At 40.5% G+C, this 27,907-nt stretch overlaps 1 protein-coding gene across 1 annotated transcript in view; it reads left to right on the forward strand.

The window, feature by feature from the left end:
* The window catches only part of msn (serine/threonine-protein kinase msn), a 247,468-nt gene that overhangs the window by 176,949 nt on the left and 42,612 nt on the right, over positions 1 to 27,907 (forward strand). Inside the window, exons 19-21 of the mRNA XM_080280525.1 lie at positions 24,111 to 24,342; positions 26,670 to 26,881; positions 27,277 to 27,447. Coding sequence (XP_080136651.1) covers positions 24,111 to 24,342; positions 26,670 to 26,881; positions 27,277 to 27,447 — 615 coding nt within the window. The remainder of the gene's footprint in view (positions 1 to 24,110; positions 24,343 to 26,669; positions 26,882 to 27,276; positions 27,448 to 27,907) is intronic.

Consider the following 27,907-nt stretch of genomic DNA (forward strand, 5'->3'; position numbering starts at 1 on the left):
CAGATGTCCCTTAGCTCCTCTGTCCCCCAAATGGAGGAAGATGGACTGCAGTAGAAGGGTAGTTTCAGCCAGAAATCCACTGGGTTCATGTCCAGACGAGCTTGAGGCCACAACAACATGCACATTTTAAAACAGTTGCAAGTACAGACCCTTCCGTATGCTGTCAGGGTAAAGGGGGATCGGGTCTTTGTCATGTGCATCTCTCACCTTAAGTGATTCATTCATATGTGTTATTTACATTTAGTACTGGAGAGGGGAACTTTCACACAGCGGCATTGATATAACTAGTGGCTCTACTGCCCATTTGTTTCAAGTGCCTTTTAAGAGTCCCCCTGAAAGGGGGATGGTGGACTGCTAGAGTGAAGCAAAACCTTCAGCCTTCAGTCAAATGGATTCATGTTTAGCTAAACCTGAGACTACAACAACAGCTACCATACCATTGTTTTAGTGATCTCAATATTACATTTTCACACACAATCACTTACCATATCATGCCATGTTGGAATGCCTTCCATGCCTTCTGGTGTTAACATATACCTTTATCACCACCCTCATCTTGTACATTCTCTCAGTGTGACTGCACCATCTCATTACACATGGTTCTACCCTTGGACCAGTAAACCTCAATACTCTGTAGTCATCATCAGCATCCTGCCTCTTTTTTTTTTTTTCTCACCCCCAGGTGGGATGAGGTAGGGTCTGGGAGAAAAAGAAAAAAGTTCTAGTTGGAGACCTGGTCACAAGCATCCCCAGTGAAACAGGTCACATACCAGTTCTTTTACCATTATAATTCACCAACTGACAGTCAATCCAATGATTGACAGGAAAAATTAAAAAAAGAAAAAAATCCTACACCCTAGTCATAACAGCCCCATACAAAATTCATCCAACCAACACAATCGTTTGTCAGTTTCTTAGCCTCATGATTCTGCATACCTCTCCTTCTTAGTCATTTACCATATCTACCCACCTTCTTTGTCATCTACCTTGCCCACTCCCACCTTCAAACTCATTCACATATACCCTTTTCACCACCCTATTTATGCACAATCTACCCACATGCCCATACCTTCTAAGCAGGTTCTCTTCAACTCTTTTGTCCTTGAACTTCCTTACCCTATATCTTTCGTGAATCTTACTGTTGTTTGTCTGGCGTACAGTTCTCGTTCCACTCATATTTCTCAGGAACTCCATCTCCACCACATTAACTTCTGATTTTTCATTTTCATGCCACACCCAAATCTCTCACCTATGTGTTAATGCAGGGACTAAAACTCCATCATGCAGTCCTGTCACAGCTGCCACTTTCAGACCTCTGCCTCTTATCAGGGCCTTCATAATGCCATTTTCCACTTCCTTTGCAAATTTATGCCTCAGTTCTATCACTGGCTCCAGGTGCATAACCCAAGAACTGTGACTTATGACATCAAATGCCAAGTGGACGAGTGCAACTAACCTTGCTTGATTTGGGGGGGGCTTCCCCTTTTTTTTTTTTTTTTTTTTTTTATATATATATATATATACAGTATACATATATATATATATATATATATATATATATATATATATATACGGTATACAGTACATAAGTAATCCCTCCAATATCCGACGTAATAGAGCCATAGGCAGGTCTGGATAGTGGTCCTGTCTGGATATTGGGCCCCAGCTTATGGACTTGTACTTATGGACCCTAACTCAGAGAAACACCTATACAACTCCCTTTGGACATGCATTGCACCTATTTAAGACCCAAATCACACCAATAAGGGACATAAAAGACTGAAATAAATGCAAAAGAACCATAAAATGAGGTTTTAGAGGTGAGTTTATACAATATTAAACATTCTGGGTACTTACCAGTCCCTGGCTCTTGGACTGGTTTGAACTGCCAGTTTGCAGTCCACAGTTAATGCTCTGCACTCTAAATTCTTATTTCTTAACACTGCACAACACTGTAAATATTCAGGAAAGTCCCCAGTGTCATAAATGTCATCATCTATTCAACCCCTCTCTGTTGTTCTTCCTTGGCTGGCCGACATTGTGAAAGAAAGCGAGTGATGAGTGACTGGTGGCGGGCATTCACTCAGTCGTGACACTGTTTCTGGGCATTTTCTTGAAATCTGATTTACAAGAAAAATCATTAGTCGTTTATTCTGATGGCTGCTCTCTCTCCATCTCAACAGACCTGAGTTATGGCAGGAATGCCGATCATGCTTGTTTAATGGTTGCCAATGTTGATTTATTCCTGGCTTTGACGAAGAAATTTACGGTCTGTCAAATGTTATACTGTATTTCTTCCAGAATACAGCAACAGTAATTATGGTCAGGGTTGCAGGTATGCCAGATGGAGCAGGTGAGTCAGGTGGGGCTGTGGAGGTGGAGGGGGAGGTGGCTGGTGAGTCAGGTGGTGCAGTGGAGGTGGAGGGGACGGCACCAGGCGAGTCAGGGGAGGTGGTGAGGGGAGGATCCTCCATCTCCTCCTCGCTACTCCTCATATTTTCGGCAATTTCCTTCACCTCTTCTTGTTTGTCTGTTTCATTCCTCATATTGTTATGGACATATTTGTAGTATAAGAACTTAACATTTGTGAAATAACCGTTATTCATGTGAATCCAAACATTATTATAGGAACTGGGTATTTATTCTAACTTACTGTTATTGCCGAAAACGTTATTGGCGAGATCCTACTGTATATATACAATATCAAATACTTTACCAAGAGAAGATGTGATAGTTATATATATATATATATATATATATATATATATATATATATATATATAAAATACTGAGAAGGATTCTTGGGGTAAAGTGGCAAGACAGAGTTGCAAATGAAAGAGTAAGGGATATTACGAGAGTGGAACCAGTTAATGCATATGTGAGACTGTCTCGCTGGAAGTGGCTGGGGCACATATACAGAAAAGAAGGTTGTTTAATACAGGATGTGCCAGAGTGGATTGCTAGAGGAAGAAGAGGTAGAGGTAGGCCGAGGGAAACCTGGTTGAGGACAATGAAAAAAGAAGCAGGAGAGGAGTGTTGGTGGGACCTGAAGGAGATGGCATGAGACAAATATTGGTAGAGAGAGTTCATTGAGGCCCTATGCATCCCGTGAGGTGCCACAGGAAATGATTGATATATATATATATATATATATATATATATATATGTATATATGTGTATGCTCCAACAGAGGATTGAGTGGCAAGAGTGAAAGATGAGTTTTGGGCGAGAGTAGAAGAGTGTATGGACAAGTTTGAGAGGAGCGAGAGAGTGCTGTTGATTGGAGACATGAATGGCAAAGTTGGGAATGTACGACTGGATGGAGTGGTTGGTCAGTGGGGTGTGCCAGCAGAAGTAGATGGGAATGGTAGTGCTTTGGTGGACATCTGTGCTTGTAAGGGGTTGGCAATAGCCAACACCTACTTTCGTCATAAGATGATCCACCGGTATACGTGGAGAGTAATGAGGAGGATGGATGGTGAACTTGTTGAACGAAAGGCAATGATAGACTACGTGTGTGTGGATGAGCGAATGAGAAGACAAGTGTTGGATGCAAGAGTGTGGAGAGGGTGGGGGAATGGAGTCTCGGACCATCACTTAGTGATGGCCAAGGTAAAGATGCAAAGAAAGTGGTTGAGGAGGCAAAGGGGAAGACAGGAGGAAGCAGCTCCTGTGAGAAGAGTGGAGAAATTGCAAGATAGTGAGAAAATGACAGGGTATAAGAGCATAGTGGAAGAAAGATTGGGAAGGTATGAGCTAGAGCAGATGGAAGGGGTGGAAGATGTATGTAAGATATTCACGGAAGAGATAGGCGCAGCGTGTGAGGCGGTTTGTGGAGTGAGGAGGAGATGCAAGGGTGTGCAAGGGACAGCATGGTGGAATGATGAGGTGAAACGAGCTGTGGAACAAAAGAAGAAGGCATATGGTGAATGGTTGGCGAGTAGAGGTAGGGGAGAAGATGAGAGAGAGAAGAGAGAGATATATGTGAGCAGGAGAAGGGAGGTTAAGAGACTGGTGAAGGAGAGTAAGAAGAAAGTGGATGAAGAGTTTGGAAGGAATCTGAGTGTGAAATGGAGGGAGAGTAAGAAATTGTTTTGGAAGGAGGTAAAGAAAGTAAGGCAGTGTGAAAGGGGAAATAATAGGGGAGTGAAAGATAGGAATGATAGATTGTTGGTGGAGAAGAGAGAGAAATTGAGGAGATGGAAGGAGCACTTTGAGGATTTGTTGAATGTAGAGAGTGAGAGCAGTGTGAGTATAAGTGGTTGGGGAATGGCTGGGAGAAGAAGAGATGAGAGGAGGGAGGAAGAGATCAGTAGGGCGGAAGTAGTGGAAGCGATGAAGAAGATTAAGCTGGGAAAGGCCCCAGGAATTGATGGAGTGTGTGGTGAAATGCTTAGGTATGGGGGTGAGATTGTTGTGGAGTGGATATGGATTGGCTTGGGAAGAGGGAAGGGTTCCAGAGGACTGGAAATCAGGTATAATTGTTCCTCTGTACAAAGGAAAAGGGGAGAGAGAAGTATGTGGTAACCATAGGGGTATTTGCCTTCTTAGTGTGACTGGTAAAATATATGGTAGAATACTCATTGATAGGGTTAGGCATATGACAGAGGAGCTAGTTGGAGAAGAACAAGGGGGATTTAGGAAGGGAAAAGGGTGCGTAGATCAGATATTTGTTCTAAGATGTTTAGTGGAGAAGTATCTAGAGAAGGGAAGGAAAGTGTATGCTGCCTTCATGGACTTGGAGAAAGCTTATGACAGAATAGATAGGCAAGGTATGTGGAAGGTATTAAGAATATATGGAGTGGAGGGGAAATTGTTGAGTGCTGTGAAGAGTATGTACGAGGGAGCTAGGGCTACGGTGCGAGTGGATGGTGAGCTGAGTGAGTTCCTTGATCTCAATGTGGGACTGAAACAGGGGTGTGTGATGTCTCCATGGCTGTTTAATATATATATGGATGGGGTTGTAAAGGAGGTGCAAGGTAGGGCAGTGGATGTGGGGGTGGCCCTAATGAATGAGGGTGAGATTTGGAAGCTTCCGGTGTTGCTGTTTTGCTGATGATACAGTATTGTTGAGTGAAGATGAATGGGAGTTGCAAGGTTTGGTGAATGAATTTGGGACAGTTTGTAGGAGGAGGAAGCTGAAAGTTAATGTAAACAAAAGTAAAGTTATGGTGTTTGAGAGGAATGTAGTCACAGAGTGTGCAGTGAGGTTGGATGGTGAGGATATGAAGAATGTGAGTGCATTCAAGTACTTGGGTAGTGTGATGAGTAAGGATGGAACTTTGGGGGATGAAGTACGTGAAAGGGTACAGCAGGGAAGGAAGGTTGTTGGTACACTGAAAGCAGTGATGAGAAATAGGGAGGTGAGTATGGAAGTTAAGAAGTCACTGCATGATGGTATTGTGATCCCTACCCTGACGTATGGAAGCGAGGCGTGGACCTTGCAAGAGGGGAACAAGTCAAGAGTGAGAGCAGTGGAAATGAGTTACTTGAGAGGAGCATGTGGAGTGACGTGAAGGGACAGGTTGACGAATGAAGAAGTGAAGGAACGTTTTGGGGTAGATGTGGATGTGGTTGAGAAGATTAGGAGAAATACACTGAGGTGGTTTGGACATGTGGAGAGAATGGAGAATGAAAGACTGACTAAGAGGGTGTATGTAGGTGAGGTGGAGGGAGGGAGAGGGAGGGGTAGACCGAGGATGAGGTGGAGGGATGGAGTTGAGAGGTGTATGAGGGAGGGGGGGGAGTTGGGGGGCGGGTAGTCAAATGGTGGGTGACAGAGTGACTTGGAGGCATTTTGTCTGCGGCCACCCTTTGTGGGATTAGGGCGTCGGGCTATAGATAGATAGATAGATAGATAGATAGATATATATATATATATATATATATACTGTATATATATATATATATATATATATATATATATATACTGTGTATATATATATATATATATATATATATATATATATATGTATATATGTATATATATGTAATCCCTCTAATATCCGAACGCCCAATATCCGAACACCCCCACTAACCAGACATAATCGTCCTGGGATCCAGTATTCCCAAAATGAACCAAAAACCGCAAAAAAAATCGGAAAAAAATCTGACTTTTTTCCCACCCGTACTTTGAAATTGCCGCCTGGCACCGAACAGCTGTTACACCATGGTCCCTTCACTCCTTCCTTCCTCTCCCCTCCCCCCTCCCCTGTCAGGGTTGCCATTTGGTATTTTTCATTACCAAGTGTGGGCCAATTTGGTAATGAAAAATTCGTTTGGTAATGAATCAGAATAATGCATTACGGATTTTTCACGTGTATGAGGATACACAGGATGGAGATGGTGGATTGTTTGCTCTCTCTGATTAATCTGTTACCCTACATAGCGTGAAAATAATCAACATGGTGTTAATTATAAGGAGAGTGATTACATGTATTTCCACTTGTATATATAATTAGTGAAGAATAAATGCTAGCTTTACGAATTTAGTAATGAAAAGTTAAATTTGGAAATGAAAGTTGAGGAGATTGGTAATGTGGCTGTTGCGATCTGGCAACTCTGTTACCCCGCCATCATCAACAATCACAGTCTAACTCCGATCGAGAGCAGATGCTCATAGCAGTGCAAGCCACAGGTGCTTGTTTTTTGTGAATAAACTGCAATACCTCACCACTAGAACACACAGGAATTTACAGTGTTGTGCACTGTTAAGAAAGTAGAATTTAGAGTGCAGAGGATTAACTGTGGACTGCAAACTGGTGGTTCAAACCAGTCCAGGAGCCAGGGACTTGTTAGTACCCAGAATGTTTAATGTTGTATAAACTCACCTCTAAAACCTCATTCTATGGTTCTTTTGCATTTATTTCAGTCTTTTATGTCCCTTATTGGTGTGATTTGGGTCTTAAATAGGTGCAGTGCATGTCCAGAGGGAGTTGTATAGGTGTTTCTCTGAGTTAGGGTCCATAAGTACAAGTCCATAAGCTGGGGCCCAAAATCCGGACAGGACCACTATCCGGACCTGCCTATGGCTCTATTATGTCGGATATTGGAGGGATTACTGTATATATATTCATCCTCGGCGTCCATGACATCACTCCCAACTGTGTTCAAGTCAGGATTTGCCTGCAGTTCCTCACAGCTGTCAGTCTTGCTGCGGGGGTGATCGTAGAGTCGTTGGTGGTATAGCTGCTTGACCATTGCAATCAACTCCTGGTCTAGCGGTTGGATGAGAGAGGTCATTCATGGGGGCAGAAAAACGCTCTTGTATTCCTTGCTGAGGTCTGCTAGCCAGGTTGGATGACTTGGGACATCGTCGAGGACGAGAAGCACCGTGAAGGGAATGCCAAGTTCCCAGGATTTAGCCTTGGCATCAGGAATGAAGTGCTGCAACAGCCACTCGGAAATGATGCTACTCATCATCCAACCATTGGGGTTGCTGAACCAGTATACCCTGCTGTCATCCATCCAACAAAGATTCTTGTAACATCTGGGGTGTGCTGCAGTATGCATCACAACAGGACGCATCTTGTGTGAGCCTGATAAGTTCACGGCGAACATGACTGTTATCCTGCTCTTGTCGATTTTTCTGCCCCGGGCCTGGCACTGTTGCTTACTTCTTCTTTTTTTTTGTGAGGAAGAAGGAACCAAAGGCCACTAGCCCACAAAATTGCTCTTTCCAAGAGCAAAATAAAATACAAGAGAGAGCCAAATTCAAGATCCGATCATTTCAAGATTCCTGGACACACTGCGTTTGAAAGACTGGAGATCATAGGAAGCAGGGAATACAGACAGAGGGAGACAGTTCCAGAGTTGACCTGTTGCATAAATGAAGGACTGGGAGTAACGGTTAACTCTTGCATCAGAGAGTTGGACAGAAAAGGGATGAGAGTTTGCTGCTAGACGGGTGCTACACGCCCGTCGTAAAGGTGGAGGAATGCATGCAGACAGTTCAGAGGAGCAGTGACCATAGAAGTAGCGATAGAAAAGAGATAAAGATGTAACAGTGCGGTGAAGAGACAGAGGTTGAAGGGAGTCAGTAAGAGGAGGAGAGTTAATGAGACGAAAAGCCTTTGACTCCACCCTATTGAGAAGAGCTGTATGTGGGGAGCCTCCTCACACATTAGAATTGTACTCCGCACAGGGGCAGATAAAACCCCTGTATAGAGTCAACAATTGTGCAGGGGTAAAGAAGAAACAGAGTTGGCTTAGCACACCTAATCTCTTGGAAGCAGATTTTACAAAAGATGTAATATGGTCTTTCCAAGATAAGTCCCGTGTAAATGAAACCCCAAGTATGTTCAAGGATGATGCTGGATTGTGCTGAATATTATTAAACGTTAGTGGGTATGCCTGTGGAAGATTTTGTTGGGTTGATAGGTGTAAAAACTGAGTCTTTGATGCATTAAAAACAACAAGATTATTTTTACCCCAGTCAGAGATACGAGCCAAGTCAGACATTAGGTGTGCCATAGCCTCATCCCTTGTTTGTTGAAGTAATTGCTGAGATGGACGTTGCGGGAACCAAATGGAAAGGTGAGGGGTGGAGTCATCAGTGTATGAGTGGATAGGGTTAGATGTACTGTACAGCTTAGAAGGTCATTGATGAATAAAAGGAAGAGAGTTGGTGATAGGACAGAGCCCTGAGGAACACCACAGTTAATAAAGCTAGGAGAAGAACGATGGCCGTCTACAACAGTGGCTATAGAACGACTAGAAAGGATGTTAAAGCAATTGGACGATAGTTAGAGGGTTGGGAATGGTCACCCTTCTTTGAGACTGGCTGAATGAGAGCAAACTTCCAGCAAGAAGGAAAGGTACAAGTTGATAGACAAAGTCTAAAGAGTTTGCCTAGGCAGGGTGTAAGCACAGAGGCACAATTCTTGAGAACAACAGGAGGGACTCCATCAGGCCCATATGCCGTATTAGTATTGAGGCCTGTGATGGCAGAAAATACATCAGCTGAAGAAATTTTAATGTCAGCCATGAGGAAGTCAGAGGGGGGAAGTGATGGAGGAACAGCACCGGAATCGTCGAAGGTGGAATTGGAGGAGAAAGTCTGAATGATGAGATCTGCTTTATCAGTAGAAGAAATAGCTACAGAGCCATCAGAATAGAAAAGAGGAGGGAACGATGATGAGGTAAAGTTGTTAGAAATGTTTTTGACAAGGTGCCAGAAGGAGCAGGAAGAATTCGAGTTAGAGTGTTGAGAGCACTTAGTACGGATGAAATTATTTTTAGCAGAGCGAAGAATAGACTTAGCACGATTCTTGGCAGAAACGCATAAAAGATGTGATTCAGGGGTGGGTTTGCTCTGGTACCTTTTATAGGCCCTCTCCTTGTTGCGGATAGCATTAGAACAAGCATGATTAAACCAAGGCTTTCTTGCATTAGTCAGAGGATATGAGAAAGGAATGTATGCTTCCCTGCCCGAGAGAATAATCTCCGTAATGCGCAAGGCACATCCAGATGGCTCCTGGCCATGGAAGCAATAATCATTCCGGGGAAAATCAAAGAAGTACTGCCTGAGGGCCTCCCAATCTGCAGCTCCAAAGTACAGTAAAAGTCCAATATTTCGGCATCCAATTCCCCGGCAAATCTGACATTTCGGCAGTTTTGAGAAAGTCCCATTTACGAAAATCTCCGATCGTTCGGCAGATTCTCCGATTTTTTTCGTCAGTCTTGAAATTCTCCATGAGGCTCACCAGGTAGCTACCCGCCTTAGTGAGTGAGATAGTGAAAGTGATGGAACGAGTCTACCACTGCCATGAAGCTCAGAGGCTAGCTCTTTCTCCTATAGCATAAAGAGAGGACAAACATGTAGTGAGTCTAGCATGTGAGAGAGAATCTGTTTCGCCATTCTTCTGAGTTGTTGCCGTGCTGCTGCCGACTTCTCTTGATTCTTCTGTGTGCTTTGTGAACTTCGTACCGAAATACCTCTGAAATTACTATTCGAGTGTGCTGTAAGCACCGTAACATCAGACAGGAGCTTTGTAACACCTGAGTAGACCAGCCGTGTGTTGTGAACAGTATAAACAGCAACAGGGAGAAGAGTCCTTAGAGCCTGTTGCAGGACCCTCTACTGCTGGGGACTTCTTCCAGCAGTAGCAGACTCCAATCAACCCCTTCTATTGTACATATGTAAATAAGGAACCTACTATAAGTTTAGGTAAGTGCATGTGAACTTGTAGGCCTACTGTACCATTACATTTATATACAGTATGTTCACTAATTTCTTTATTTTTCATATTCATGTATAGTACTGTATTCATTACAGTATTGTACAGTATCAAACAGTATACAGTACTCTCTCCAAACACATTTGTAATGATATGAGTAATGATGATAGTGTTCACCGAAACATATAAGGTACTGAGTGGGTAGGGTTTTCGATAATTCGGCAATTTTGATATTTCGGCACTTGCCTGGTCCCATAGATGCCGAAAAATCGGACTTCTACTGTACCACAGACGACGTTTTTTTGGAGGGTCCGCAGGCAGTACCAGAGCGATAGGACAGGTTTAGATGATAAGGTTGTGATCAGAGGAGCCCAATGGAGAGAATAGGTTAACAGTGTAAGCACTAGGATTAATTGTAAGGAAGAGGTCAAGTATGTTGGAGCTGTCTCCAAGGCGATCAGGAATGCATAGCCATGTAGTATGGGGCTGTTTCATCAGTGTTATAAATTTGTACGCTGCTGTAGCCGCCCTCATTGTTTATCCCCTTTAAGATGGCTGGATAATCCACGGCCGCCATTTCATCCGCTGATGCACGCTTCCCCGTGAGGTGAATGTGACGTAAGTCCTTCCTCTTCAGAAAGTCGCAAAGCCATCCCACGGAAGCTTGAAATGTTTTCTTTACAGCAAGCTTCAGAGCTGCAGCTTTGTAGATAATCTTGGGCTGGTCCCTGATTTAGAGCCCGTTCGGTGGAACTCCTTCCTTCTCCTTCCTCAGGTTAAATGTAGCCAGGTACCGCTCCATAAGAATTATAGCCTGGTTGGTCAGCCTGCTTCTTCCGTCCTTTGCCGCCATCCCATATGTCTTCACAGTCTTCTTTATGGCCTCGCTGTTAGCCCATATAGTTCACACGGACGATACTGCCAAGCCTAGTTCCTTGCCAATGGCCATGTTACCCTTCCCACTCTCCTTCTTCCTAATGACTTGCACCTTCATGGCATGGGTGATGCACTTCTTCCTGGAAGAAGGGGCAGACATCCTGGCTCACAAAATAAATAGCCTCAGAGTACACGGAGACATAGCTGGAACAGCGAGCGTACCCTCTGTGTGCATGTGTTTCCTCTGCTGGGACTCTCACCACCCTCCAAGCGGCTCATATGGGCATCACATGACAAGTGTGCGGCATTGACGTCACAAGGTGGGCGAAGCGTAAGTAACCGTTATAACTTCTTGGGGGGGTAATGTTGCGTACTCGGGGTAACCCCGGATTTGGGCCATTCTTCGCTGCCCGTCTCGCTTACAAGGAATTCAATTCGTGTACTGATTAATTAATTAATTTAAAAAAAAAAAAAAAAAAAAAAAAAAGTCCTCCCGTACAAGGGGTATCGCGTACTCAGAACAAGCATACTGTGGGGATGTGCTATATATATATATATATATATATATATATATATATATATATATACTGTATGTATGTATATATAGATACATAGATATAGATAGATAGATATACTGTAGGTAGATAAATAGACAGATATACATATATATACTGTATGTAGATATATATATACATATATATATCTATCTATGTATATATCTATATATCTGTATATCAATATATATATTATATATATATATATATATATATATATATATATATATATATATATATATATATATATATGCCTGGCCCTGGGCTTCTGCACTCCTCATGGGGCAGTGTGGGATTGGATAATGGATGGATGGATATATATATATATATATATATATATATATATATATATATATATATGGAGTCTCTGTGGTGCAGTGGTAGAGTGTGCATTTCGTACACGGGTGAGCCAGGGTTCGTGCCCTGCCAGGGTAATAAACTTTGGGAGTGTTCACCCGGCCATGTACTGCATAGGCTTACACAAGGGGTGCTGTGGTTGACCCAGTGTTGCATACTATAAAGTATGCTTGCACCCAGTTGGCTTGCGTGGGCCTATTACACTTGGTTCACAGACTACACACACATCCAAAGCCACTCCAACACTACAGTTAAACTTACAAACACTTCTCACCCTACATACAATCTCTACCAGACAGCCTAAGTCACTTGGTAGAGATACATTGGCTGTATCGTCCCGACTTCGGTCAGGATGGGCCGATCCTGCATTGGATACTCAAATGGTTGATGATGATGATGATGAGATATATATACAGTATATATATGCACACACACACTCACACACAAGTATATATACATATTTTAATCATCATTGGCCAGTGTTTGCTAATTATTACTAGTATTCATAAGCCAGTTATGTAGGATAGTGTAAATATTGTTGTATACATGAGTGTCAGAGCTAACTTAGTAAGGTTGTGTAAGGTTTATGAGTAAATATGTAAGATAAGTGTGTACACTGGAGTAAGTTAGAGGTATGTAGTGGTGCATTGGTGACACAGTGTTTGTGTTGCATGCCACTAACCTGTGAGAGGGAGCCCCACCGACACTAACCCCACGATTCAACACCACGCTGCCTCTAACAAGTAAGTGGCCACATTTCGGTACTGTCTGATTACCCACCTCTTAATCCATCCACCCTTCATTTTTTCCTCTTCCCATGCTTCTGTTGTTCCTTTGTGTTCTTGTTCTTATCTGATATTTCCCTCTGGGTTTTGAACTGCTTCTTTCTCCTTCACAACTTTCATATGCTGTTTTTCTACGTTACAATTGAATATTGAGATTTAGTGTATTGTATTTACAGTCAGATTCATCTATTCTCATTACTGTTATGCCCTTCCCCCCCCTCCTCTGTCTGTCTGTCTGTCTGTCTGTCTGTCTGTCTGTCTCTCTCTCTCTCTTTCTCTCATGAATATAGTATTGATTACTTTATTGCTTAAGCTCTACATAGCTTAATTGTGCTGTATTCTCATCATACTAATGAATGTCAAAATTTTGAGTTTTCCTTGAAAGTAACAGGTGTGAGATAAGTGCTATTGTAATTTAACTGTAGGGAGTACTATAAATCTGTATGTGAGTTTTCTGTGTGTTATTACTGACTTGTAATGATTAAGAATAAATTGTGAATAAAGTTTAGCTCTAGCAGTTCCAAGACCATAGTGTATAGTGTATTTATTATGGTACAGATTGTATGCTGTTACAGTTCTGGTGGCAGTTATACCTCAGTTGGGTATTGCTTATTATTTCTTAATGAGAAAATAACCCCTTCAATCCCATGATGTATTTTTTCTTATTATTATTACTATTATTATTATTGTTATCATCATTGCTACCATTAGAAAATGATTTAATACAAGCTGATACGGAATTACTCATACCCAGTCAGTGGTTCACTAAAACATCAGACTCCCCAAAATGGTTTAACAGCAGTTGTGCCAGAGCAACGGCCCAAAAGTCCTTAGCATATAACTTTACTGAAAATCAGAATCATTTGAATCACTCAGTCAATTTAAAATTGCAAGAAGCCATGCAAAAGCAGTAATTAATCTCATTAAATCAAACTTTCTTCACAACCAAACACCCAGACTATTAACCCTTTAACCGTGGGCTTGTTTTGCTTTTTCTTGTGGCTCCCGTGGGCATATTCACGCTCCGACAGACTCTCTAAAAATATTTGCCAAAAATCAGTTATTAGTCTTAGAATATTAAAATCACATATGCTTATGGCACATACCTTCAGCTTTCTCCTGGGGTGTTTGTTGAGCTTTCGTCGAGTACCATAGGACTTGTGGAGACCCCTGAATTTGGGTAACAAAGTCTCCACTTTACACTTCCCGACAACTCGTAATATGATTACCACAGCCTGATATTATCACTAGAAACAGTATTATTTGATTTTCAAATAGTTTGGAATCCATACTCCAAAAAAAAAAAGACACTGTGAAAGCAATGAAAATTACGAGGGTGTATGACCTTCCCACTTAAGCTAGTTCGCCGCTGGTGTTCTGTCATTTATTATTCATAAAAACACTCACAGTTTATATTTCTATTACTATTTAACACTTATATATATTTACAGTCTTTATCCATAAATTTCCTTCAGTAATAGTAGTTTATTGTCACTGTAGGCATTCAATTTCTTTCACTAAAATACGTAGCATTCACTTTCTCGTCCTGTATACTAGCATTGAGGGTGAATGTCACTTTCACCTTCACTCATAACTCATAGTATTCATACATGCCAGAGTGAAACTTTCACTTTCATTACTCCTAGTATATATACTTGTATTCTTATAATACTACTCATTTACATTTCTGTTTACGTTCTCTATTTTATTTACATTATTTACATTTCTATTTTATTCACACTGTGTTATGCAAAGTCACTTAAAGTAACTTATAAAACTATTTTCCACTGTTCACTCATATTTACATTCATTGCTTTCACTTGCTGTTTACACATTATTTACAATTCCACTTGCACTGTTTTACTCAATAAAAAGATCGTAGGCACTCTCTATCAAATGTCAGCCCTTTACCTCTTTCCACACGATGTTTAGTAGGGGGTAAAGGTCACAGGGCCCTTTGCATGGGGCTAAAAAGCGGCGGAAGTTAGCAGGAGCGAATCAGACATACTTTCACTTTGAAAGACGACAGTGAACTGATAGTGGTGGCCTCCTGCCGCCTGGCTAGGGTGAGTGCAATACTACCAAATTCAGCCTTGTGGGACCTGCTAATATATAGCAATGAAATGATTGGCAGGAAACCAAGACAATACTTAATAAATTAGGTAGTTCCAGGTGAATGTAAATATCACTTAGGCTTCTCCCTTCCCTCCTTATATGAATATTTATTACGAAAATAGATTATGCGGCATATTTCAAGGGGAAATAAACAGCGAAAATTAGCGAACGAGTGACGTGAGGTGTTGTCAGGTGATAATTAGCCAATTCCAAGTGTGTATGGCACTATCACTTACCTTATTTCTTTTTTGTATATAATTATTTGGTATGAGAATAGGGCATAGGGCTTATTTCAATGGATGAAATCAGTGGAAAATTCCAGGGAAGATTTACTTAGCGTAGAATACAGTGTGGTGGCCTGCAATAATTAGGTAGTTCCAGGTGAATGTAAATATCACTTAGGCTTCTCCCTTCCTTTCTTATATATATTTTTATTACGAAAATAGATTATACAGCATATTTCAAGGGGAAATAAACAGCGAAAATTAGCGAACGAGTGCATGTAAGGTGTTGTCAGGTGATAATTAGCCATTTTTAGGTGTATGGCACTCTTACTTACCTTATTTCTTTCTTGTATATATTATTTGGTATAAGAATAGGGCATAAGGCTTATTTCAATGGATGAAATCAGTGAAAAATTCCAGGGAAGATTTACTTAGCGTAGCACGGCCGGGCAGGCGAGAGGATAGGGTAATGGAGGGGAGGTAGGGAGGGGAGTCAAGAACGGGGAGAAATGGCTAAATTGTCAACAATGGATGGGAGTACAGATGAGATTAGGAGTGCTGACTAGTGTTGGACATTGGCAGTACTGATAGATGATACAAGCCACCACTTGAAAGCCCGGGGGAATTCAAAATAACACAGAATCACAAATGTGACGCCCCGTGGTATGATCCCTTGCTCCCAAGCATCACGAAAGTGACGCCCCGCGGTTAAGGGGTTAAGTAATCCTAATGACAATAAAATATTCTGGTCAGCTCTCAACTCTTTCAGTAATAACTTTAATAAGTCATTACCCATTCCCCCACTAAAATTGTCTGATGGTAACACATTAATGACCCGCATGGTAAAGCAAACATCCTTGCCGGTACATTTGCTAGACATTCTACCCTAGGGGAAATCAGTCAGAATGTCCTTGTGCTAGAACTTGATTCTTCATTCTAGACAATTTGCCAGCCAACAAAGCTCCAGGTCTGGATGGAATTCCTCCAGTTGTTTTGCAAAAGTGTTCCCCAGAATTTGCTGCAGTTCTAGCTACATAATTCAGACTCCGCATATGTATTTCTTCATTCCCTAATTCATGGAAAGAGGCCAATAGCCACCTAATTCCAAAGAAAGGAAGTTCCTCTGACCCCTCTGATTACAGACCAATAACTATCACATCTTCTCTTGGTAAAATATTTGGGATTGTAATCAGTAAGCACATTGTTAAACACCTTGAATCTAACATCATAATTAGTGATAGACAGTATGGTTTTTGCCACAAAAGATCCACTGTTGATATATTCAATCTCCTGACTCATATCATCCATCAGTCAGTTGACCAACATGGAGAAACTCATGCAATAGTCCTTGATATTTCTAAAGCTTTTGACAGAGTGTGGCTTTGTTCCCTGCTTTCCAAACTCTCTTGTTGTGGCTTACCGTCTTTTGTTCCTCTGATTTCCTCATATCTTAATGACAAAGATAAAAGTAGATGATGTATATTCCAAGTTCCACACGATTAATGCTGGCATGCCACAAGGATTAGTTCTGGCACCAGCCCTATTCCTAATTTATATTAATGATCTCTTATCTGTCACCCATAATCCCATTCACTCATATTCAGATGACTCAGCACTTCACAGTTCATTCACACCTAGTCACCCATTCACAGATTTGAATGTCACTAACTCACAATTCAGTACAGCAGTCTCCATAAATCAAAGACCTGTCTAAAATCACGGAATGGGGACAAAATAACATTGTATCATTTAATGCATGAAAAAATAAATACAGGCAAACCCCGATTTACGATACCCCTAGATGCAATACCCCGGAATAGTGATGGGTGTAGAAATGCCACCTACCCTGCCTATCGTAGGTCTACTCCCGGATATGCAATGGGTTTTGATTTTTTTTTACCAATTTTGATGACATTTTAGACTTAAATTTTGTGATTAGGTTGATTTATAAACTGTTTTTAGACTTAGGAGTAATGTGTTTTAGTCATAGATGGAGTGAACACTGTCATTTGGAGTATGGATTTTCGCCCATCAGATGAGGTACAAAACAGTGTAGACAAGTAGGCAACTCAACAAAGAATATTTCATGTTTGACCATTGAACTGTCATCTAACCTATCATGGAATACGTAAAAATAATTTTAAATAGATATTGATAATTTTGGAAACCTTAGAGAGTAAATATTTCATGCATTGATGAAAACTGTGACATCAGTAAATCATGTGTTTACATTCAGGCTGTTCATGGAGAAACGCTTTGAAAATACAAAGGAATTTCTAAATAAATGATGGAAAATAAGAGATAAGAAAATAAAGGAGCTCAGCAACCAGAACAGTAGCTAAAGCGACATAAAGAGGGTGATCGATAAATTATGTGTTTACATGGGTTGTTCAAGGGAGAACGAACTGAAAATTCAAAGAAATTTCTAAATAAGTGTTGGAAAATAAGGAAGAAAATAAAGAAGCTCAGCAACCAGAACAGCAACTAAAGCGACAGAAAGAGGGGCCTTTGAACAGGCTGTCCCGATCGCGTCATCGATCAATAAATCATGTGTTTATATTCGGGCTGTTCAAGGGAAAACAATTGGAAAATACAAAGGAATTTTTAAATAAATGTTGGAAAATAAAAGTGAAGAAATAGAGCTCAGCAACCAGAACAGTAACAAAAACAACATAAAGAGGGGCCGTTGAAAAGTCTGTCCCGATTGCATCATGGATTGCATTTCCCATCGAGAATTCCCCGTCAAAACATCAATGACTTTCCATCACAACAGTTTGCACCTTAAACAATTCTGCGTCATTCATACATTATTATTATGCATAACAGATGTGTATTTAATTGTACCGGGACTGTCTGATGGTGGGATTGTATTAAGTACAATGCTGCTGCTGCTGCTGCTTCCCTACTGAGTTTGAATACGAGTCAGAGATCGCATGCTTCAGTGACCTTGACTGGGTACAAGAGAGATGGGCACTGGTTTTAGGCTTAGGTTAGCTTCTTTTACAGCTGTCTGGCCATTTAGATTGGCTGTAAACTTTTTGTTTTTGGATGGGTTTAGGACATGGTTGTGGGGAAACCCAAGGCTCAAAAACGCATCCTTATATTTTATATGTTAAATCTACCCAGAGATATGATATCCCGCCTAGCGATGGGTTTTTACTTGACCAATTGCATCGTTAAACTGGGGTATGCCTGTATATATAGTTTACCAGTAGACTCATTTTGTCTGATTCCTATATTACCTTCAGTGCTACTAATATTCCTGTCTCTAAAAGTATTGAAATTTTCGGTGTTTCACGTAACAGTGCCCTCTCATGTCACATCACTTGCTAAAACTGCCTCAGAGAAACTAGGATTATTGTACAGTCTGTAACTTCTTCACTGACAAGCAGTTAGCTATAATTTACAAGATTGTCATGTGTGCTCTCAGCTGGAATATCGAATGGATGTGGAGAGGTTGCTCGAAAACAACTGGACAGAACTCAGAACCATTCCATTAGAATTATTAATAACCCTACTATTACCAATGAAACTACCTCCCCTACATTTAAAAAGGAATGTTGCCTCCCTTGCATTACTTTACAGATACTTCTGTGGCAAATGCTCAGACAAAGTTGCATCCATTGTGCCACCATTCCATGCCTTACCTTGCTCTATGTGGGCATCTGGTAGTGCTCATGACTGGACTGTCGCACTGCCATATTGCAGAACTTCTGCTTATCATATTCTTTTATTCCCCAAACTGCATCTCACAGAAACTTGCATCCCCAGAGCTGTTTCCCCTCAAACTTCAACCTATGGCTGTTCAAGTCCAACCATTACAGATTTTTCATGATCGGAGGACACCTGTAATCAGGTGTATGGATTATTTTTTTTTTAGTCTTTTATTTTTTCTTCCTCTGTTCTCATATTGTAAAAAAAAAAAAAAATCAGATTAAAAAATGACAGGTTGTGAAGAGGGTAATGGAGACTCATTCTTAGGACATCGCAACACATGATCTCTCCAAAGCGCAAGAGGTTTGTTTGGAAGTGGCAAGAATATATTATAATATACATCATTGTGTTGAAGGAGTTAAAATAAAAATGGGTAGCATCTTCTGAAGCTGTATAGGATGTGCATGCCACTTACTTACTGGTATGACTTACAATGTCTGTCCCTTCAGTGTCAGGTTTCAGATACTATGCAGTCAGTCCTCATTATATGTCAGTGATGTGCTCCAAAGCATAAGAATATTGTATTTGTACAGTAACTAGTACTGTGGTGGTACATGGGGGCACACACCATCCACTTAATGTAGTGTTGCTCTTGGGTGGCTGCTCTTTCTTCTCTTCCTTCCTTCTTTCCTTCCTTCCTTATCTGTATTCCTTTCCTTCATTCTTTCCTCTTCCTTCTGTCTCCAGATGACTCTACACTGAGTGACAAGCCTAATGGTTTCCTGTACGCCAGGAAACCATTTAGTACACTGGGGGGTTACCCTATAACCAAATTATGGTGCCTGGTGGTTTAATGGATAATTAATGTGCTCTTATTGGACTGAGCCTGTGTGGGTTTCTATGCAATGGGTGGTTGGGGTTTATTGCTTACATAATGTCGCTCCAGGATGAGTGAGGTTGGTCACTCTCATCCTAAATGTCAGGACCAACTTGCCTAGCCCCGGGTTCCTACGCTCCTTGTTGGGGAACACAGGATTAGATGATGATGATGATGATGATGATGATGATCATGACTTATACTGTATACTGGAGGAAACTGGCAAGTCAGCTGTAGAAGGTAGTTAGCAATCTAACTTTAACCCCTAAGCTGTGGTGTTAGGATATTCCACCCATCTTGTAGTGTGCAGAATGGTATCCGTTTTCTATCCTCAAAAAGTAGAAAAAAGAGCATGTTGAAGTACAGTATTTTTAACCCAAAATAAAGCCAGTATCTCTTACAATTTGGTCATAATACAGATTATTTGTATAGTTTTTGTCAGAGGTGATAAATACAAAACTTTTATTTTCATCACAAAGAAATGTTAGCATGATGAGTTGAAGGAGCATATTTAAAATTATGGGTACGCCAATTTTTAGGTCTAAAGTTGCCCTAGTATAGACAATGGCAGTGCCTCAAGATTCAGTTTGATGGGGGATTGCTTCTAGAAGTACAGTGTGATTAGAGGAGAGAGATGAGTAGGAAAAGTGGCTAGAAAAAATTCCAGATACCACTGCATGATCTATTTCAAGTCATATTTCACCTTTTCACACCACAAGAAGACAAATTTCTTGCACAAATTGCAGTGATGTTTGTTGCTGACACCCAGTGGATTTCATGTGATTTAAGCTGGAGTTCACATATTATTGTGCACTCATTTTGTATTTACTGTGGACTTCACAGCAAAGTGAAGATTTAAAAAGGCTGCTTATAATGAGGACATACTGTAATAAGCTCATCATGGTCAGTGCATTGAATGAACTATCAGCCACCTTAGTTGAACTCTGGGATGAGGTGTTGGGTAGTAGATAGATAAACTTCATGTATACAGCACTTGAATTTGTTTACTGTACATGTTATTGCATTAACTATTGCACAGTAGCTCCTCCTATAATGCAGTGAAATTGGTATGGACCCCACTGTTGTGTTACAGGAAACTTTATTGTAAGTAATATATCTAATGGGAAAAAAGTGAATCCCAGAAGTTTCCCAGACTACCACCTGTGACCTCTGCTTTTCATCAAAACCCAGGATTTTATTGTGCATGCTTTATTTCCTGTCCTGGGTCAACTTGCTTGCATGCCAACATAGCAGTGCTTGCTTTGCTGCTGCAAAACCGTATTTTGCATTTGATGTAGTGCTTAACCCTCTCAGGAAACCTGACCCGTGCATCCCTACTCCCCCCTCCCTGTTTCAGCCCAGCCAGCTATTACCCCCGCACTGAAATTATGGATTATACTGTTTGTTACAGGATGGATCCTAGTACATATACCAGTTATTCTTTTGTTGTGTTGAAAGCCAAAAATTTTAGCTTTCTTTTGGTCTTGGGCTGTATTTGTAAACTTTTAAATTTATGTAGAAATAACCATGTGAATACTATACTGCATTGTGTTCATTCACTAAGAATTTGGAACTTTTTTTTTTTTTTTTTTTTTTTTTTCTCATGAAATAATAGAGAGCACATGAAAATTTGCTGCAGTACTATTTTCTGGTCCCAATCAAAGTGAGATTTATTGTAATGTATTAGCCACAAAAAGTAAAAGATTGTCACTTTCAACTTGCTCCAACGAGGCACACATTTATAGTTAGGCACACGGCTTCCAGATGTATGAGCCTATAATGCATATGACAGCAGATCATACGCCTTTTCTTTCTTATGTTTTTTAATCCAGTGGTTCATACGCGTCAAGATGCGCATAACAACTGTGAGGGGGGTAAGTAGATCGTACGCGTCAAACGCAAATGAAAACCGTGAGAGGGTTAATGACAAATCAAGAGTTGCACATACATTACGCAACCACAGTTACAGTCCATTTTAGCCAAGTTATTTGATTTAACACATCATTTTCAGGATTATCAGTAACTTTACAGTTTTTTTTTTTTTTTTTTTTTTACATTGAAGAAACAAATGAAAAAAAAATTGGTGTGCATCTTGCTGCTTAGTAACTCGTTGATCTCAGGTTTATGGCCATGTTCTCATAGACAGAGGAGACTTCATAGTGCCCCATCATTAACAATTTATTTTCTATCTTGTGCCATACTTTATTTTGTACATTGTGTATTTCTGTTCAGTATTATCACAGCAACATACAAGAGGATTTTTGAGGTACAATGTGCAAAATAAGGCATTGGAAACTCTTCAGAGCCAGCTACAAATCTGACTCTTAGTGTAGCAAACATTTATCCATTACAAGTTTAAGCTCTGCTCATTAACACAGGATACCTTTAGTAACAGCATGCATTATATTACCTTTCATTAGATTGCACTTTTCCTTGAAACATGTGTGTGACAAAAAGAAACAAAGTGCAGGATTAGTTTTGCTGCATTAAGGATCTGAACCTCAGATGAAACCTTGTGCCTCAGTTCCCCATATCAATCACATGTTTTGGGAAATTGTGTCTGCGTCCTAATGTGTTAGAAGTGAAGCAGTGACAAGTTTCACATGCGAAGTAACTGTCTTTCTGAACTTTCTTCTGGTACAGATATTTATAATTTTTTCGTGGGTTTCTTCCACAATGATGTCAGGATTTTTTTGGTTGCACTATTCAGCTATGTAATACTTTATAATTTTGTTTTCATTATAGTAAGAATATGTATTGTTATACAGTACGCTTGACAGCTTTTGTTGTTTGTTCCTTATAAATTTTTTTGCTCTTTCTCCTGAACTGTCATATCATTAAGACCTTGATATATCCTTCTTTATTCTTTAATTCTTTGATTGGCCATAAAAGTTTAAACAGATGAACCTCAAGGTAGTTAAACACAGAGCACAGTAATAGTAGTTTCAGTGGCAGGTTGCTCATCAGAGCACAGTCATGAACTGTGGACCTATATTTATTGGACTCTTTAGCACCTCTTTCTCACCAGTTTATCATCACATATAGCATGTTAGTGATCCTTTGTATGATATTTATATACTTAATGTCAGTACCTGTACTGAAGATATATGGTAAATGAGATGCAAGAGAGCAATAAGGTGTAGTATGCAAAATAAATTAATTTGAGGTGCTAGAAAGCCATCAGAGCTGATGAGAATACAATCCATAGTTTCTGCTCACTCCTCTCTACTCCCCATCCCAGACTGGAGGGAAATCATACCCTTGGTTTCACACTGAACAAATACCTGTTGCCCATTGTTAAGATGTTGTGAAGTTGTGCAAACAGTTCATGATTACCATGTTACTCATGCAGTCCTGAAGAGCTTCAAAAGGAGATCTTTCTTTGATGTGAAGCCTTGTTGTGACTTCCCTCCAGCCTTGGGTAGGGTGAGCAGATGCTATAACTCATGACTGCACCTTACTACCAATATGTGACAGTATTGTACTCTTCTTTGACCTTCAGCCTGTTATACTGTATAAGACATCAGTATTTGGCCTCCTATTTTTGACTTCACGTATTTGACTTATTATGCAATGCATTTCTTCAGAATTAATCCCTGTGTGTGAGCATCATCATTAATTTTTGTAATTAACTTACATAACACATATCTCTAATACGCTTCTCTGGAAGTGAGGATTTGGAAGTAGGGGCCCACATTCTAGTGATCGTAGGAAGGAAGATTTTCTTAGTGGTAATTTGACTTGATATTCCCGAATGTTACTCTGCATAAATAATGTAAACGAGAGTATTCACCATCCAGCCATATGGTGAAATAAATTGGAAAGGCAGAGGTACTGGGAAGCCTCCTTAGCAGGGGAGAAAATGGGCCCTTGACTCATTTTTTTCTCAGCTTAGGTATATGCAAGATAACATCAGGACTCTACTAAGTTGAGACCTACCAGAGCTTATACAGCCATAGCCATCTCTTATTATTTTCATACTTTGTATTAACCTTTAGTTGTGGCTGGTTGGATTACTCAAGTTTACCACATTAATCAGTCTGTCTGGCCCAGGTGATAGAAATTCCTTCAAAGTTTAGCCCTTACCTGAATTGTCTGAGTTTGTTTAGCTTGGAGTATTGGCACAGTAAAACTTTATGTAATATTATAAACTAATGAAATTTTTGTGATGCTGTGAGCAGTATCTGCTTTAGAAGTACACAGCCCCATTCTGCTTTGATTAAAGTACACAAACTGTATTGTGCAGTGCAGTGTATGAAAAGAAGATATACTGTTCAGTGTTAGCTCCCCTCCTCCCACCTCCTCCCTCAGTGCTATAATTCCACTAAGATGAGCAGTTATTCACTCTCTTAAATGTCTGGACTAAGTAGCATAACCCTGAGCCACTGTGCTTCTGATGGAGCTGTACAGGATTGTATGGTAGATAAATAAAATATTGAGCATCCCTGTAAAGCAGATAACTAAATCTGATGATTATCTTGCTCTGGCAGTACCGGCAAGCAATGGGTAAAGGTTCACACCCTCAACTACAGAACAAGCAGCGCTCCTTCATGACTTTCGGCTTCGGTGCTGGTGCTGGAGGGACTGGAGGAGAGCAAACACGCAGGGAGTCTCACATCAGCATCAATGTGGCGCCAACCTCACACGAAGTCAATGATACACCGGAGATCCGCAAGTACAAGAAGCGCTTCAACTCGGAAATACTCTGTGCCTCACTGTGGGGTCAGTACTCTTAGTTACTTGTACATCACCAGGTCAATAGTTTTCATTAACCCATCGAATCCAGTGGTGGAGTGTTCATGTTCATTAAACTGCCACTAGATGATTCTTTTTAGCGTCAGGAAAATATCATGTTTTGAAGGGGTTTATGTTTGGTAACTATTCCAGTTCAGAAAGTCTTGCCAGACCATAATTACAAGCATAAAGTAAGAAGTATGACACTGGATTGCAGAATTAAAGAGAGGGAATGTGTACACTTCTGTAGACAGTGTGTTTTTACCTGACAGAATTGGGTCACTCCACAGCTTTATTAAGTCACGGTTGCACAAAATTCAGCGATTCGTTCTGTAATGAGGTAGGAATGAGTCTTTAGTTACCAAATTGACCCTCGAATTTGACCACACTTGGCATTAACTGAGCTGAAAAGGTTTAGGGATCTTTGTTAGTTTAAAACAAATACTTTATAGTGGTTACAGAGGCTTTGAGAGTTTTTATGGTGGCCATTTTCTAGGAGATTGGAGACAAATAGTTATATGCTTAACCAAAAAATGTGATCATGAGTTGCACTCCACGCAAACTGATATGCTTAAACAGCCTGTGGAATCCACATTTATGGAATGCCTCATTTGTGAGATCTTTGAATGCCAAAATTATTGGGATAAAAAATGTAAAGTGTAGGATGGCTGTTCACAATCGTTTTCAAATCCAAATAGTATACTGTAGTGACATACAGGCAGACCCTGAGATATGATACCCCTAGATGCGATACCCCTGCATAGCGATGGGAATAGAAATACAGTACCACCAAACCCTGCCGAATGATGGCCATACCTCGGTATATTGATTTTGTTTTTTTTCTGATTTTGATGATATTTTAGACTTAAATTTTGTGTGTAGATTGATTTATAAACTGTTTTTAAAACTTAGATTAATGTAATTTAGTCATAGGTGGGGTGAACATTGTCATTTTGGGGTACAGTTTACATCCATCCATCCATCATCCAATCCTATGTCGCCTCATGAGGTACGTAGGAGCCTAGGGCTAGGCAAGTTGGTCCTGACATTTAAGATGAGAGTGACCTGCCTCACTCATCCCTGAGTGGCATTATGTGAGCAACAAACCCCAACCATCCCTTGGATATAAACCTACACATGCTCAGTCTGACTGGAGCTCCTTAATTGCCCACTAAACCACTAGGCACCATAATCTGGTTGTATAGTTTCCACCATCCATCCATCATCCAATCCTACATTGCCCCATGAGGAGCATAGGAGCCCAGGGCTAGGCAGTTGGTCCCTAGCATAGTAAATGGTTTCCTTGAATACAGGAAACCATTTGGCTTGTCACTCAATGTAGAGTCACCCATAGGCAGAAGGAAGAGGAAAGAATGAAGGAAAGAAGGACAGAAGAGGAAGAGAGGAAAGGGCCTAAGTTTGATTTTTTCCACACTTATTTTTATGATTTTCATATTTTATTTTTGGGTTTAGGTTAGTTATAAACTGCTTTTAAGCTTAGTTTAGCTTGTTTTAAAGCTATTGTGGGGTTTACGTTAGCTAGAAACTTGTTTTTGGATCCATTTGGGTGGGTTTAGGACTTGGTTGGAGGGTAACCCAAGGCGCAAAAATACATCCCTATACTTTACATGTTAAATCTACCTCAAGATACAATACCCGCCTAGTGATGGGTTTAAATTAACCAGTTGCATCATTAAACCAGGGTATGCCTGTATTATAAACCGTTGTTCTTGTATCATCACTTATGAGTCTCCCAGAGCCTGAATTTTGGCTAAACGTGCGGACAAATTGTGGAATCAGCGTGTGGAGTGTGCTGCTGACACTAATGTGGAATGCCACAATTGTTTTAGCATACGACTTTAAGCATCAGGCAATGAAATGAAAAGAAATAGGAGCACTACTAAAATCTTTTTGCCATTTTGGAACTAGAGATATTGTATGTGTAGATCCCCCCCCCCCCCCTTAATTGTAAGCTAAGCACTTCTACAGTGATATTTATCATAGTGTGCTCAGAAATAATGTTTCCACTGACTTTCAGCTGAAGGTATGGGAATTCCTTGTTATGTGTTGCCTTTTTATTATGGTCATTTTTGCTCTCAATATCTCTGTAAATTACATAAATATTCCAACATTAAGTTTCTTTGAAGCATGTAAAGCTGATTTGCGAGTTCCCTCAAATTACAGTAGTAGCTGTGTATGAAAAGTTATATTTTTAATGCATCCCATTCTTATAATGAGGACTGCCTGTATAGATTATTTTCCAGTGGTTTACATGGTTTAATTAACCTCCTTTTCCACTGATGTTCCTCATCCAGGGGTGAACCTACTGATCGGGACGGAGACAGGTCTGATGCTGCTTGACCGATCGGGGGTGGGTAAGGTGTACCAGCTGATCTCACGTCGGCGTTTCCAGCAGATGGAAGTGTTATCAGATCAGAATATCCTCGTTACCATATCCGGGAAAAAGAATAGAGTTCGCGTCTACTACCTCTCATGGCTCAAGTCCAAGATCCTTCGCACTGATGCTGTGAGAATGCTCTTCTTTGTTCATTTGTAAAGATTTTTAAAGGTTTCTTTAACTTATTATTTATTTGCTACCACATAAGGTTCCCCTTGTCAGCTGTCAGTCAGTGTTGGCACCTAAGATATTCTTGAACTCCTCTCAGCTGTCCAAGTACTGGATGCTACCTCCCATCACCATTTAATATGCCTGGGTAGTGTCATAACATGGTTGAGAGTCTCTTCCCCAAGGAATCTCAGAGTTCACTCCCAACAATTGAAGAAAATAATTTTCACAGGAAGGGGGGGGGAGATGGATTTTGCTCTCATCCATTAGAATTTTGTGCTGTCAAACCTCATATACCTGTACTTATATTTATAGAGGGTGCACTTCATATAATTTTTGCTGTTTCATCCTTGCAGCAACAAGTGGAGCGGCGCAATGGATGGATCAACGTCGGTGACTTGCATGGAGCTGTCCACTTCAAGATTGTCAAGTATGAACGCATCAAGTTCCTGGTTATTGCTCTTCGAGACTCTATTGAGATTTATGCTTGGGCTCCCAAGCCCTACCACAAGTTTATGGCATTTAAGGTCAGTTCTGAGAAGTGGCAGTTCCTGTTGTTTGTAAGTTATGTTACCATCTGCATTTCAATGGGGAGTCTCTTTTTTACAGATTTGGAAAAGGCATTTGAATTAGTGTTCAATGGAGGTCACGCTGTGGACATTGAGAAGGTTTGGGCACGAAGAGTGCCTGGTACATGCGGTCATAAAACTGTATGATGATTCTTGGACATATTTACGAGGAGTGATGTAGAGTAAAAGTTCAAAGTGAAGGTTATTGTGCATCAGAAGTCCGTCTTGAATCCCCTTCTGTTTACCAAGATGCTTCGAATTACTCTCGTGGGATTTCAGTTGTAGGTTGTGGAAGATTTTGTATATAGACGATTTGATAATGCTTGCTGGTAATAAGTAGGATGCTATGAAGAAATATTTAGAAATGGAGGAAAGATACGTAGTGTAGGGTACAGTTACTGAGGTGGACAAGCATATT

This window comes from Coenobita brevimanus, chromosome 85 (genome assembly GCF_032717465.1).
Source record: "Coenobita brevimanus isolate Jiangsu-jjx chromosome 85, ASM3271746v2, whole genome shotgun sequence".
Taxonomy (NCBI): domain Eukaryota; kingdom Metazoa; phylum Arthropoda; class Malacostraca; order Decapoda; family Coenobitidae; genus Coenobita; species Coenobita brevimanus.